This window comes from Sylvia atricapilla, chromosome 10 (assembly GCF_009819655.1).
Source record: "Sylvia atricapilla isolate bSylAtr1 chromosome 10, bSylAtr1.pri, whole genome shotgun sequence".
NCBI classification, from domain to species: Eukaryota; Metazoa; Chordata; class Aves; order Passeriformes; family Sylviidae; genus Sylvia; species Sylvia atricapilla.
The window spans coordinates 3638237-3652515 of NC_089149.1; the positions used below are offsets into that span (position 1 = coordinate 3638237).

The 14279-nt window shown below is 43.0% G+C and overlaps 1 protein-coding gene across 7 annotated transcripts in view; it reads right to left on the reverse strand.

Moving 5' to 3' along the window:
- Positions 1–555: 555 nt before the first annotated feature.
- MECOM (MDS1 and EVI1 complex locus) overlaps positions 556–14279 on the reverse strand; it is a 331427-nt gene continuing 317703 nt past the window's right edge. For all 7 annotated transcript variants that reach the window (XM_066325706.1, XM_066325705.1, XM_066325708.1 and 4 more), the window contains 7 exons: positions 14021–14187; positions 10441–10518; positions 8518–8687; positions 7293–7437; positions 4325–4561; positions 3576–3762; positions 556–2309 (listed from right to left, as the gene is read on the reverse strand). In XM_066325706.1, the coding sequence (XP_066181803.1) occupies positions 2175–2309; positions 3576–3762; positions 4325–4561; positions 7293–7437; positions 8518–8687; positions 10441–10518; positions 14021–14187 (1119 nt within the window). In that variant the 3' untranslated portion in view covers positions 556–2174. The remainder of the gene's footprint in view (positions 2310–3575; positions 3763–4324; positions 4562–7292; positions 7438–8517; positions 8688–10440; positions 10519–14020; positions 14188–14279) is intronic.

The window sequence follows — 14279 nt, forward strand, 5'->3', positions numbered from 1 at the left end:
GCTTTTCCTGACATCCCTCCTCCACAGGTTGCCCAAAACCAGGGCTTCAGATCTGAACACAAATTAAAATGCTCTTTTCCCCCCACTTTTAGACTCCAAAAGACTCATTTTATGCAGTTGGAGGCTCATTTAGCTTCTCAACCATGGATTTTGATCACCTTGCTGATCAAATATAAACATTTCACTATGCATAAGCCACTGCTTCCCCAGTGTTGTCCCCCCAAGCAGCACGCAGGCAAAACTCAAACTCCAAAGGAGCCTTTGAAGGTGACACTGCACCAACCTCTTCTGTGAAATGACCTAAATATCCCTCTTTTCCAAGGTAGTGTTTGGAGACTTAAAGGACTTCACTAACCCCCTCCAACAGTCGGTCTATTGAGAGGCTCTGGTTCGTGTCCCACATTTCATGGCCAAGTCCAAGACACCTCCCAGTGCCCCATCCTCTGTTTGCCCTCATGACCTCACAGATCCATCTTTGCTGCGGAGAAAATGCCCCCTTTTCTTTTTTTCTTTTTTTTTCCCCTCAATTCAGACAAAACCAAGACAAAAAGGAAATAGATCCCTTCAGTTTTGTAGTCCTTTATTATTTTTTTTTTTAAGTTGATCCTCCCATAGTAATGTACTGAAATGCGTAACAGTTACATTGTACAAAGCATTTAAAGAAAGTACCTCAACTTGCCGATTATTTCAAAATGAGATTATAAACAAAAGGAAAAAATAAATCTGGTCCCTCACTAAAGGCCAAAAAAACCCCCAAAAATAACTGAATACCTTCCGTTATTTATTTATTTTTTTAAAACATAAATTTGGAACACTTCATCTTACAAATAGGATTAACATGAACATAACATCACACAAGCTCGCAGACAACCAGCATAAAATATTGGGTACAGTTTTTTTTAATCAGAAGAATCATGCTTTCATGAAGAAATTATAACTGTTTATACAATCGAATCAATTTACTGTATTACAAAAAAAAAAAAAAAAAACAGAACAAAACTAAGTCGCATCTATTAGTTATTTAGTTCATTAAAAGGCAAAAACAAAAAAAAATAAAAGAGGAATGTAAGAAAATTTCAAACACTGTTTTGCACTCCCATATACACAGATCAGTTCACCTCACTTTTTTTGGAAGTACATGGGTGCCTTACATCGTAACGCAGTGGGAGACTGGAGCAGTGCTGTTTGTTACAGGAACAGTGCTTCTGTAATCAACAAACAATCGTTTGCCAACAAATAAATACACGGTACACACAACACAAAGGAGAAATCAAGAGGGTAGGGGGGAAAGGAAACGATACAACAAAACAGTGACATGATTGTCGAAAATTAAAAATCTCCTTACAATGATTCGAACTAGTGGTGCTGTCGATGAACGCGGTGCTTTCACGGAATTATCTGGATGATTTAGCTTCTTGGAGTAGTGAACATTCATAGTTTACAATATACACAAGCCTCTTATGTATTGTTTCTCAGAGTTCTTTCTTTTTCTGTCAGTTTTTTTTTTTTCTCCTTGGTTTCCTTTTTTTTTTTTTTTAAACAACGCAGTTGAGAAGGCAAAAGAATTACGGAGAGAACAAAATATTCCCTGTTACTTCTTTCTACATTTACGATGGATAGTGTGCATTTCATAGAACTATTTTCTTTCTTTGAAGGGCTAAAATGCATAAAGCTTTAATGAAGAGATTTGTACATAAAAGCAACTGTTCCCAATCCTGTGTCAAACTATCTTATACAAAAAGAAAATCAATTCAGTTCCTACTTTAAAGGAGTGCCCATGTGTGTATCAATGCAGTCTTAACCCTTCTGCCCCTGCCCCTCAAAGCCGGGTGAACTGGAAGACACTTTTTCCCGGCTCCGTTTACATAATCCACTGAAATCTTTTTTTTATTTTATTTTATTTTATTTTTTTCTTTTAAGTCGCATTGATCCTCCAGAAGTCAGCAGCTGCCTTTGCTGTGCAAAACAAAATATTGAGAATAAATAGTTTCTTTCTTTTTTTTTTTTTTTTTTCCTTTTTTTAAAATTATTCAGTTTAAGGTCACCGGACTTTAAATGAGTGACCCTGCAGATTTATAAGGCATTCTGCTCAGCAGTCTTTTAAATAGTCATATATGAAAGAGCCATGCTACTGGGTTTGGACTTGGTCCCATCCTGGGTAAGACTCCTCAGTGTCATACGTGGCTGATGGACTGGATGGCGCTGGATTCCGCGGCGGCTCTGGCCATACTGTGCCACATGTTGGGAGAACTGTGGGATGCAGAATGAAGGGAGTCCTTGTCGGAGAGAGAGAGCATCATGGCATAGGCCTGCACGGGGACACAAGGAGGACAAGGAGGTCACACTTCCCGCAGTGTGGGGCCTGATATTTCTGGGTCTGAGAGATTTTTTAGCCTGCTAGCAGCTGCTAACTTTTTTTCCCCCCCAAGGAAAAATTTTCTCAAGAAAGCTTCTTCTCAAAACAATCTTTGCAAACAACTCTCCTTTCTCAGAACAATCTTTCTCCAGGTGGTGTTTCGCTGTTTCTCTGGTTTAACCAGTGGGATTAGAGAGGTGTCGTTCCTATTCACCAACCAGGTTAAGTCTGTATCAGAACACCTTATAAAATAATTATTAAATAATAAAGGCTTTTTTCTATGCTCTTTCTCTTCTGAAATATTTGGAGTCTCTCATCTTTCTTTTGTGTCCTACAATGACACTGTGGTGGGGATCTGAGCTCCTGCTCCCTGCGCAGTCAGGGCAGCAGTCAGGCTGCAGCCACTGGGCTCTATTTAGTTCAAAAAAACCCACCCCAACAAAATGCTTTAGGTAAAAACCACTGTCAGCCCTTTCACTGACACTTTTGACTCACTAATAGTAATAATAATTTCTGCTTTCATCTGGTTGCACAAAGCTCAGAGAAACCTTTGATAGTCGACAAGGTCCCAAAGTCTCCTTTGCCTTCGGATTCTTGGCACAAGAGGCTCTTTTCAAGAGGCTGAGGAATCACATTATCCCTTGTCTCGTCCTGTATTTCAGCAAATATAACAGTCTCCTTTGCTGACCTTTCCTACATGCATACTCTGCAGTTTTTGAAACAGGAATCTTTCAAAGGGGCTAAAAAAACCCGTTTTAATTAATTAATGTTTAGAAAACGGCAAGAAATAGCACGAGGATACCATTTCAGTTATTGCTATTTGTAAAACACACTGAGGACCTAGAGGTGGTACCATCCAACAGACTATAAAAAATGCCAAAATGCCAAGCCAGCCAGAAGATCACATCCCTTTGAGGCTGCAGCTAAACCCCACAGCACCAGTGTCAGCAGAGTGGGACTAGTTCTTACCATGCCATTTCTGTGGGCAGCACGCAGAACAAAAATAGTAAAAAAAGTAAGAAAAAGGTATGGAAATCTTGTGTTCTCAGGGAGCAGAGCACCCTGCCATGTCTCTGGGATGTTGGGTGAGCCTGAGGTTTTTGGACATGGAGCACAGCCCTTTCTGACAAAGCTGGAACAACCCTTCCTGCCACACACTAACAGCTTAATCCTGCGGGTATTTGGTGACAATAACATTTTAACTGAGTTAAGCTTTTACCTGGGATTTGGATTTCCTGTACAACGGTTGCTTGAGGTCCTCTGGCAGCTGGGAAGCATTGAAAGCTGCCAATTCAGCTTCACTGTATTGATTTTCTTCCATTTTCCTCATTTTGAGGCTATCTGTGAAGTGCCTTATGTGGTCCAAAGCCGAAAGTCCAGTCTTACTATACTCCTCTTCTTTATACCTACAAAAACACCATGGAAGTTTTAAATGTCAATTAAATGATCCTCTCTGCGTTCCCTCATCTTCTCAGATTTACGCATCTGAGCCATTTCCCCCTTTCTCACATTCACAGACCACCTTGCCTCATGGAACAGCGATCCTGAAAGAAAAGAAATTCCATTTTCTGTTCTGAAGAAAGGGCAGTTTAGTGGGGGAGGGAGAGTTTGCCTCTCTCATGGTGTCTCCACAGCCTTTTGCAAGGCCATTAGGAAAGATCCAGGACGGCTCACAGAGCAGATAACGTCTCTCCCATGGAACTGTCTCACCCTGCTTCCTGTCTCACCCAGAACCTCACAATAGCTCCCCAAGCACAGCCAGTTTTCCTAACAAGGCCTCCAAGGCTGCACGAAGAGGCTGAAAGCAGGGCTGGTGTTGACCCAAACACAGACACACGTTGCTATTGTGAGTGGGAAGCGGCTGCTCCGGGCCGGTTCCCACGGCAGCCGGTTTGGTGCTGGCACTCTTGTATGGCTCATTGTTTTCATCCCGCCTATCGGGCACCCCAGTACTCAGAAGGAACCAACCTGCCAGGGGAAGCTTTGCAGTTCATGTCCAAAGTAGTCGTTTCCTCGTAATCCTCCTCGGGAGTGCCCTCATGCATGTCACTCGTCACGGGCTCTTTGACTCCTTTCCCTGCCATTTCGCTCTCTTCGTCCTCTTCATCCATCATTACTTCATCTTCTGCCTCCTCGTCATCCAACAGATCCGAGTTCTGGCTGGCTATCATGGCTTTTTCATCCTTAAAGTGGCTGCCATTCATTCTGAAAGTACCAAAACAAATGCAAGCTGTAAACACAAATCAGATATGAAAGCTCCTCATCAGGCTCTTGGAGGCAGATCTGAAAAGTGTCGGTCCCAGAAGAATAAAGTATTTTATATCTTGCTTATCTTCAGATATTTAGGCAATATTGGAGAAAATTCACTCAGAAATCAGTGGGATATTGCAGCACCATCAGCATGGGATTTTCCTGTTATCCTGCTAAAACTACTGTTCTAACAGAGGCATGTTCAGATAACCATTCCAAATTTTCTCATGCATTATTTCATCTCAAGTTTCCAATCATACATGTAGTCTGGGCAAAACAACTCACTGCCTTTTAACAGAAGCTGTAGGGGCCAAGAAACTCTGAAACTTGGATCTGGCATTTTTAAGCAAAAAAAATGAATATTGCATTCAGAGTTTTAAGGTCCAAATTACATGCATAATTAATTTTGCACAATACCACCCCTTTGGAAGCCATTTTGCTTCACTGAATGTATGGATTTCATATATGGCAACCTAAAGGACTTCAGCTGGAGACCTGAAGTGTGGACTACAGTATTGCCTTCGTGCTGAACTAGGTTATTGACTGATTTGGAGGGTAAAAAGCAATGAAAAGAAAGGTCATATGGCAATTTAAGTGCATTTATTCTTATTAAATGAGTAATTACAGCAATACACACATGGAAAACCATTTGGTCTACACGCCGTTATTATGCTGCCCTTTGCTCTCAGACAATGACTCCTCTTAACTACTTCCTACGGGATTTTTATCAAGGACATAATACCCACGCTGAAGTAGGGGCTCTTTTGGTAATGGTCTCAACCCTGCAGGGTCCAGAGCATCCAAAGCTGCACTGTGTCCATCCCATCAGAGGAGAGCCAAAGGAATTTGGCATCACGGCCTCAATGAGCGCCCAACCAGAGGCTCGGCGATGTGAATGAGCTGCACCCAGTGGAGCCCCCCCCAAAATTCATGCTACCACTGTATCTGCCCCCACCACGTCATGCAGCACAGAGGCCTTGATTCATCTATTGTTCTCATTGTGCAAAAGGTCCTTAACTCTTCCAGGAATACAGTTATAAAAATGGAAACCTCATTGTCCGCACGCAGTTTGCTTTAGACTCCATGTGCTTCAAACTGTGCGGGACAATATGGGGTAGACCCAAAGTTAGAGCGAGATAAGACGAACCCTCATAGCCTTGTTGGTGTTTAACATTTGACTTTCTGCTGTAACTGATGGACTTTCTGAGGAGCAAAGCTGGTTTCTGCCACAATAACAGCATCGTTTTCCTGAACACATTAGCGTTTCATCTATTTTCTGAGCAAATTCCAGCCGACTGCCATGAGTTTAGTATTGCATTGAAAAAAATGCTCTAGGGAACGGTCTGTCTTTAGAACAGTATCAAAAAAATCTGAGGTTGTGCAGAACAGGGAGAGCTGAAGCAGCCACCTCCCTCTAAGATCATCAGAGAAATATCTCTTTATCATCTTTTATTTAAATAGACAGAAATAAGAAATTGTTGAGCGCAGTTTGGGCTGCCAACTTGCTTGTTATGCTCAATTGAGGCTGCTAGAAATGAAAGGGAGATGGACTACAACCAAAGTAACAAAAGCCATGTGATTAAGAAAACAGATTCCCTAATTATGCTTTCAAATGCAGCAATTTGCCAGGGATAAAATATCCGTCAAGAGCAGTCTGAAGTGCCAAATTTAGAAAGGAAACACTGCACAACCCAGCAACCTTTCCACTTTGCTGACTTCCTGTCGGAGGACATGTTGAGACCAGATGTGCAAAGAAAAAATCCCAAGCCCTCATTGCCAATCAAGATGGAATGAAATTTGAATATGCATGTAATCACTTAATCCAATACTTTTGTAGAAATTGTGTTGTGTCCACCCTTTTGATCCCTTCACAAAGGCATCTAGAAATTGAGGAGACAGCAAAGTTTGTCACCAACAGCAAGAATTTTTTGATGTTGATAATGTAACGCCAACTCAAAAGGGAAAATAATGCATAATGCAACACCAATCCCAAAGAAATGTGTGGGGCTCCATCCCACAGCCTTTTCTGCTTAGCTGTACTTTTATTAACTGAAAATATTTAGAAGTGGTCTCTCTTCTGTTAGTTCAGAAGAATTCAAACACCCATATACTTAATAAATCTTAGTAGAAAAAGCTCTCTCACATGCTGGAGCTCTGTGGACTCCCAACGCCCACCCGCAGCCTCACGGGCTTTTGGCTACTCAGCATCTTTCTTGGGATTGAGTTACTTACGGGAAAGGACTTTCAGCTGCAATCTTTCATTTGATCCAAGAATTTAGCTTGGTCTACTTAATTAATTACACATTTAAATTGCACTTAAATCCTAAGGCTCCATACGTTTAGCCACAGGATGTAGAATTCACCTGTTCTGCCGTGAATGTGAAGAGAAGGGATTTTTTCAGCAGACTTAAATCAACGGTGGGAGCCTGAAACTGAGAGCTCCAGATACAAGGAGAAATGTGTTCACAGTTCAAATCTCAACCAGCATCTGCCACATGGAACATCTTCATACACAGTGGGGAGGGAATCAACACATTTCTTTTCCTAAGACACCAAGGTGGCCACTGAAGCAACCAGATTCTAAAATAACTCTTGCTCCAGACATCATCAAAAGTGAACAATCAGGTCCGCAGACCTGGAAAAGGAGCACTGGGCACCTTCTGAAGGCAGATCAGACACAACTCACCTCTCCTCTGAGTTTCGGGGGGATTGATTGTTGTGGTTGCTGTTTCCAATGAAATTCCTAATTTCTGTGAAGTAAGAGTCTTCCTTGTCATCTAGGATTGCCCCTGTGCTTTCCAGTTCTGAGTGAGGTGAAGATGTTGCAGTACCTTAAAGCAAAACATATGACGTCTGTTGCTGCTCCTTTACATTTTCTATATTTAATCATTTAAATCAAAATGAAATTGAAACTCTGGTTAAAACAGGTGACAGCCAAAAGTTGGTGAGTGTGGACTATCATCTTTTGGCCATAAACCCAGTAATTAGTAATTATTCATGGGCAAAGGTGATTTCCAGCCAAAATGACTTGGTTGGATGCTGGGTACCAATTCCATGATTTATAATTTATAATTTATATTTTTGCCATGTCTCTATTTCAACATCTCCCTCCTGCTCCTTGTGATTCCAAGACTGTCCATTGATAATTGTCCTTCTTAGACCAAGGGCTCAACTGAGCAAATGGAACTTAATTTTTAGCTATCAATTATGCAGATTTGTTCAAAATATGGAGCAGCCATTGACATTATCACCCAGGTTCATTAGCACTGAGAGACCAGTGTCAGAAAACTTTCTCTGAGCACTGGGGACAGCTCTGCTTTCACTGCATGCCCCTGGTTATCTCCATTGAGGCAAAATGCAGACTGAAAGGACTGCAGAGAGGGTTTTCATTAAACCCTGCAGACACCCAAACTAGCCCAATGACATCCCTCCTGCCACTGCCTGTGCTGCTGCTGTGCACAGTGACCAATTTGCTTTGGGGATTGAGAGGCACCATTAGCTCCATAATAGCCAGTGCTTTTCAGCCCCTGACAGTGGGAATATTTCAGAAGGTGCCAGAAAAATCTTTTAGAGCGTCCCCTGAGACTCTAAATCTGGGACTTCTATTGAGATCCAAGTGATTGCAGAGATGGGATTAAACCAATTTTCCCAGTCTGTTCTCAAAACGCTATAGCTTGGCTTAATTAAAACCAAAAAGAAAAGACACCATCCAATGGTCTTAAGTCATACAAGGGGAGAGTTTATGCTGGGATTTTCAAAGCACTTTAAATGTCTTTTGCAACCCCCCCACCCATTGGAGCAGCGTGTGCCTGTGGACATGGGCAGCACTGACAGGGAATGGGCAGTCCCTCCTCATGGGACGTGGGGCAGGCTGGGGAGGGAAGAGACAGGAGGGAAAATTCAGAACATACCAGACATGTTCCCGTTCTCATGCTTTTTTAGATGTCTGTCAAGATTGGTTTGTTGACCAAAACACCTGTCACACAAGTGACACTTGAACGGCTTCTCTTTATTGTGGATGTTACGCACATGTCTCTGCAGGTTAGAGGATATGCTAAAGGATCTGTCACAGTATTTGCATCTGAAAAAAAAAAAACCACCAAATCAAGCGGGTAGGAAAGAGTTTGTTAGTAGCTGGAAATGAAATATTTGTCCTAAGATACATGACGAGCCTTCTGGGCTCAGTCTCAGCACCCAACCACAGTTCCTCGCTCCCTACTGAGGCTCAGTCCTCCCTGACATAAAGACAAGTTTTGGCTAACTGGAGAGCTGTGCTCTTGGAATGGAGACATAACTTCTATGGTGGTGTTTTCAGCTTTAATTCATATTAGACTTTATATTTTAAATACTGCCTCTAGAAACAAGAATGATATTTCTGAGCTAATGGCATCAAATTAGCTATGGTAATTGAGTCCCATGTTTTCAAAACTGTTGCACGCAAAGTTGGGAAGTTTGAAAACAGTAGAGCAATAACTCCATTGTTTCATGTGCTGCCAATACAATACAATTAAACACTTTTGGAAAAAACATGAAACAGATCTCTTCTAATGCTCAAATAAGGTAAAAAGGGCTATTTCTTTTCCTATTCTAAATTATACTGTGTGATTAAATCTTTTCTTGAGGAATTAGCTTGCTTGATTGCTAATCCCAGAGGAAATTCGGTTATCTTGCAAAAACCAGCAATAAACAATCCCAACCTTTAATACTGTGCCAATGTGAGTAGTTTAGTCTATCACTCTGGTACCAGAGGCATCAGTTTTCATACTCTGTAGCGATTTGGAGTCCCTAAAGCCTTTACTGTATTGCTCTTTAAGCCATTACTAAGTCATACTATAACTATTCCAAATTCTCTGGCTGGCAGCTAGCCAACAGTCTTCACCACTTTAGTTTTTCAATCTCTTACTTCTCCCGTGCCTCTCTTACACTTGTCAATGATGTCAATTTTTTTTTTTTTTACTGCTGAAATCGCCCATTATGCTACTAATTGCTTGTGGCTTTTATGCAGTGGACGGGTATAACATGCATCAAGACCTTCCTTCAATAAAATTAGATGTGAATCTCATTTCCCAAAGAGACTAGATGCAAAAAACATATTGTTATCTCACAAACAATGAGCTTACTCTGCTCTTTACAGCTCATAAAATGCAGAAATCTGTGCATTTGTTTTACTGGAACATGAACTGGCCTTTTTCCGGCTTAAATTAGCCTTTCATTTTCAATAAGGTGAAGATTTATACACATTTCTGCATGTGACTGTCCTGGATTCAGTATCGCACACATATTCTCATCAACAGGAGAGTACACCCACATGGGTTTTGGTTAAGCAGACCTCAGAAAGGATCCAGATTAGGCAGAAAAGAAAGAAATACAATAACACCTTTGCAAGCGAGACCTTTCAGAAATCAGATGACTGATAAACCACCCAATTTTAGGCTGCAAATAACACTGCAGAACTCCAATAAAAAAACATTTTTTGCAAGGCAAAATATGTCCATGAGCCCTACTGAATATCACTTCAATCATGCTGGTTCAGCATTGCCACCTTTCCAGCGAAGGCAGGACTTGGGGACTGTGTTGGGAAGCTGCCCCAGCCAAAAGAACTTTACTAAGACCAAAACTCTCTCCTTTTTCTGCAGCTTCAACATCAAGGATCAGCACCAAATGCACAAAACTCTGAGACCAAAATGCAATGGTGGCTCCAAAGCTAAGGGGGAAGGGCTGGAGCTGGTGCAGCAAGGATGTTAAATTCCTTGCCTTTATTCACAGAAAATGTCTGCATTGGCAGGGACCCTAAAGCCTGGCCACAGCAGAGACAGGGGTGAGGGCTGTGGTACCTGTAGGGCTGCTCTCCAGTGTGCGTCCTCAGGTGACGGGTCAGGTTTGCAGATCTCGGGAAAATCTTGCCACAGTATCTGTGATAAGAAAATGTTTGATAAGGCAACTCAACCTTCAGTGGCTTCTTCCCAATTTGAACTGCACTGGATGCACAGCCCAAGTGGAATCATCATCACGATACAGCCCTACTGGCTCTGCTTTGGTGCAACATCATCTCAATAAAAGCATTCAGCCAATGTCAGGGATTGACACACACACACAAGAGTGGGACTGGAAGTGCTGGTACCAACCAGCTTTGCTCGTGCAGGAGGAACGGTTATATGAAAAACCTTTTGCAAAGATCACCCCAAGGTTCTAAGCCCACTGGGTGATTATCAGCCTCATTCAGATTAGGAATCGAGAGAATCTGTTATTAAAGCCTTGGATTTCTGCTTCTGTGTAAGCAAATTTCAAACCTTTCAACCAATTCTACGTGTCAGCAAACGTGACACCATTCTGTGCACTGAATAGGATCAGAGCAGACAAGACTCAAAGACCTAATCCATCAAGGTATGTTTCTATAACAACACGTCTTGAAAGAAGGTGACATGTTTTCAAAAAGATCAGATAAACCGATATGCCAGTGTCAAACGCCTGCACATTCTGGAGATGATATAGAGACCTCAACAGTGCAATTTAAAAACCATTCTCCAAACTCGATAATATGTCACAGGAAAAATAATGGCAAAAAAAATAAAGTTATCGTGAGTTCTCCCCCTTCGTTCAAGAAACATATTAATATTCAGTTTAAAATTGGCCCATTCTGTTGAGGACATTGAGCCCATTTTTGCACGAGGGCAGAGCACACACAGCACTCTCTTAAGTGAATGAGGGTGGTGGCTGCTCCCCGCGACGACTTTGAAGATTGCATCCCTTCACTTTTAACATCCCATTTATTTTTTCACAACGTGATGTATAAGCCTTCAAAATACCCACACAGCTAATTCCACTCTCCTTGACAAAGCTCCCATTCATTTTGGGTGCACATTCAATGACTATCTTCATTGTGGAGGGTTTTTTTAAGTCCATACACACAAGTCCTAATAAGTCATGTATTTTATCACTGATCCCTTTGGATATTAAAACCAGAAGCCCGAGAGAAAACATGTCTGTAGCTCACGATCAAAAAAATCAATAATGAAAGCACACTTTTATATATGAAAGTGATGAGAAAACTTGGGGGGAAAAAAAGAATTGTTTATATAACAGTTTCCACCTCATTTATCAAACCACTGTGATACACGGTGATGCCTTAGGATTTAGCTTTTATATTTTTCAAATCCTGTACTGCTTTAGTGTATAACTCTAAAACTCCATATAGAGTGTTAGCTACTGTCTTAACATTTTGGTCAGACAAAACAATTCCTCTCTGGGCCTGAAACTCAAGGACACCTTGCTGTGTCAGACCTTGAGAGATGTAAACAGTGAATTAGGAGGGGCAAAGTAGGAGTAAATGACTTCATTACCTGAAATTGTAATTGGAGGATTACAGTTGATATGTAAATGGACTAAACTTATAATTGTCTGAAAAACTTGACTGTTGTCCATCTTGGGTGTAGCCTCTGGGAGGCTTCTGACTGCCCAAGGTGCACCTACTGAAGGCTTTTAATAAATACCTACTCTTACTCTCTTAATCTTGCCTAGCCTCTGTTCCAGGCAGCCACTCCAAGGCACCAAGGGAGAGCTCTTTGTTTCATAACACCAATAATTAATAAACAGAATCACTGGGTTGGAAGAGACCTTCAAGATCATCAAGTCCAACCCATGCCCTAACTGAACAACCACAACTAAACCATGGCACCTACTGTCAAATCCAATCTTTTTTTAAACACATCCAGGGACGGTGACTCCACCACCTCCCCGGGCAGACCATTCCAGTCCTTTATCACCTTTTCTGTAAAAAACCTTTTCCTAACATCCAGCCTGTATTTCCGTTGGCACAGGTTAAGGCTGTGTCCTCTGGTTGTGTCAGTGCTCCCTGGAGAAAGAGACCAACCCTCACTTGACCACAGCCACCTTTCAGGGAGTTGTAGAGAGTGATAAGGTCACCTCTGAGTCTCCTTTTCTCCAGGATAAATCCCAGCTCCCTCAGTTATTTCTCACAGGGTTTGTGTTCCAAGCCCCTCACCAGCCTCCTGGCCTCCTCTGGATGTGCTCAAGCGTCTCAACATCCTTCCTAAACTGATATCCCAGAGCTGGACACAGCACTTAATGTTCTTCCTAAACTGAGACACCCAGAGCTGGACACAGCACTCAATGTCCTTCCTAAACTGAGATCCCAGAGCTGGACACAGCACTCAGTGTCCATCCTAAACTGAGATCCCAGAGCTGGACACAGCACTCAGTGTCCTTCCTAAACTGAGATCCCAGAGCTGGACACAGCACTGGAGGTGAGGCCTCACCAGTGATGAGTACAGAGGAAGAATGACCTCTTTGCTCCTGCTGGCCACACCATTCCTGACCCAGGCCAGGAACCTCTGTGGGAACTGACAGTGGTCAGAACATGGATTCTTAGGCTCCAGGCAGCGCCTTGAAGCCTGTGGGAAAGCCAAAGACAAAGCTCTCTCAGTCTGGCCTGGGAAATCATGAGGAGCCCAAAACAATCCCCATAAACAATCCCTGTAGATAGCCTCCTCCTGACACCTGGTGTTTGTCCAAATTGTTTACTGGTAGAGATGTTTACAAAAAGATAGGTGCCCCAAAGGACCAACCCTACCCATTGTACTGAAACACTGCATTAAAAAAAATCTGTCTTTCAATAACCTTTGCTATGAAGTCCTCTGAAGAAATCACATTTCTGCATGTCGTGAGATGAGCCATCCTAAATCGTAAAGATAAACGCCAAAGGGAATTTCCATGTTTGTTGTAAGCTCTCTTTTAGGCTTTCAGAGCTTCAGCTGGCTGTGGGGCAGGAGCTCTACAACGAGTGTGGGGAACTGCAGGGACACAGACAGTGTCCGCTGCAGAACCTCTGGGGTGTGCAACCCCAAGCCAGGCAAAGGAGGTGACAAAGAAGGATCTGGGTGAAGGAGTAGAGGGAGGCTCTCAAAATGAGGCTCCAACAGGAGGTTTATTCTGGTTGAAGGGGTCAAGGAGAGAGAGCACTGGGCACAGAGGCACATCGGTTTTCAAACAGGGGGTGGAACAAGGGGTGGTACAATACAGCAAAGAATGGTTAACAGAGTGGACAGTGAACACAAGAGGTGGTATAAAAGGCTGTGACAAATGGAGGGGTACAGATGGGAGGGTACAAAGCTGATGGGCCAGCTGGGTACTGAGGAACACAGAATTTCCCAGAAGAGGGGTAAAGAACTAACTTCAACTGACAAGTGAGGGGTTGGGACAACTTGGGATTGACATCGAGGAACCGGGAAGAACGGGCAGGCTTAATCTGATGGACAGGAGGAGTGGCGGGAACATTCCCAAGGGCTGAACCATTTCTATGGGATCAGAGAGGAAATCAGGGATTCACCACAACACGTGCTGGGCACAGAGACACTCGGTGGGTGGCAGGGCAGGGGGTGCTGTGGAGGTGCATACCTGCAGGTGTAGCGCTCCTTGCCCTTGCGCAGCAGCGTCTCGGGGAGGGCGCTGGGCGGCGCGCGGAAGTTGAACATGGACGGCACCGACTGGATCAGCTCGCTGGCCTCTGGCTTCAGGGCGCTGAAGCTCTCCAGCTTCTCGGCCATGTTCTCTATAGCTGACACCTGCAGCGGGAGAGAGCACAGAGCCCAGCAAGGTTAAGTTATTTCTGCCCTCACCGGGAAACCGAAACGCAGAGAACATCGACTCTTCTGGG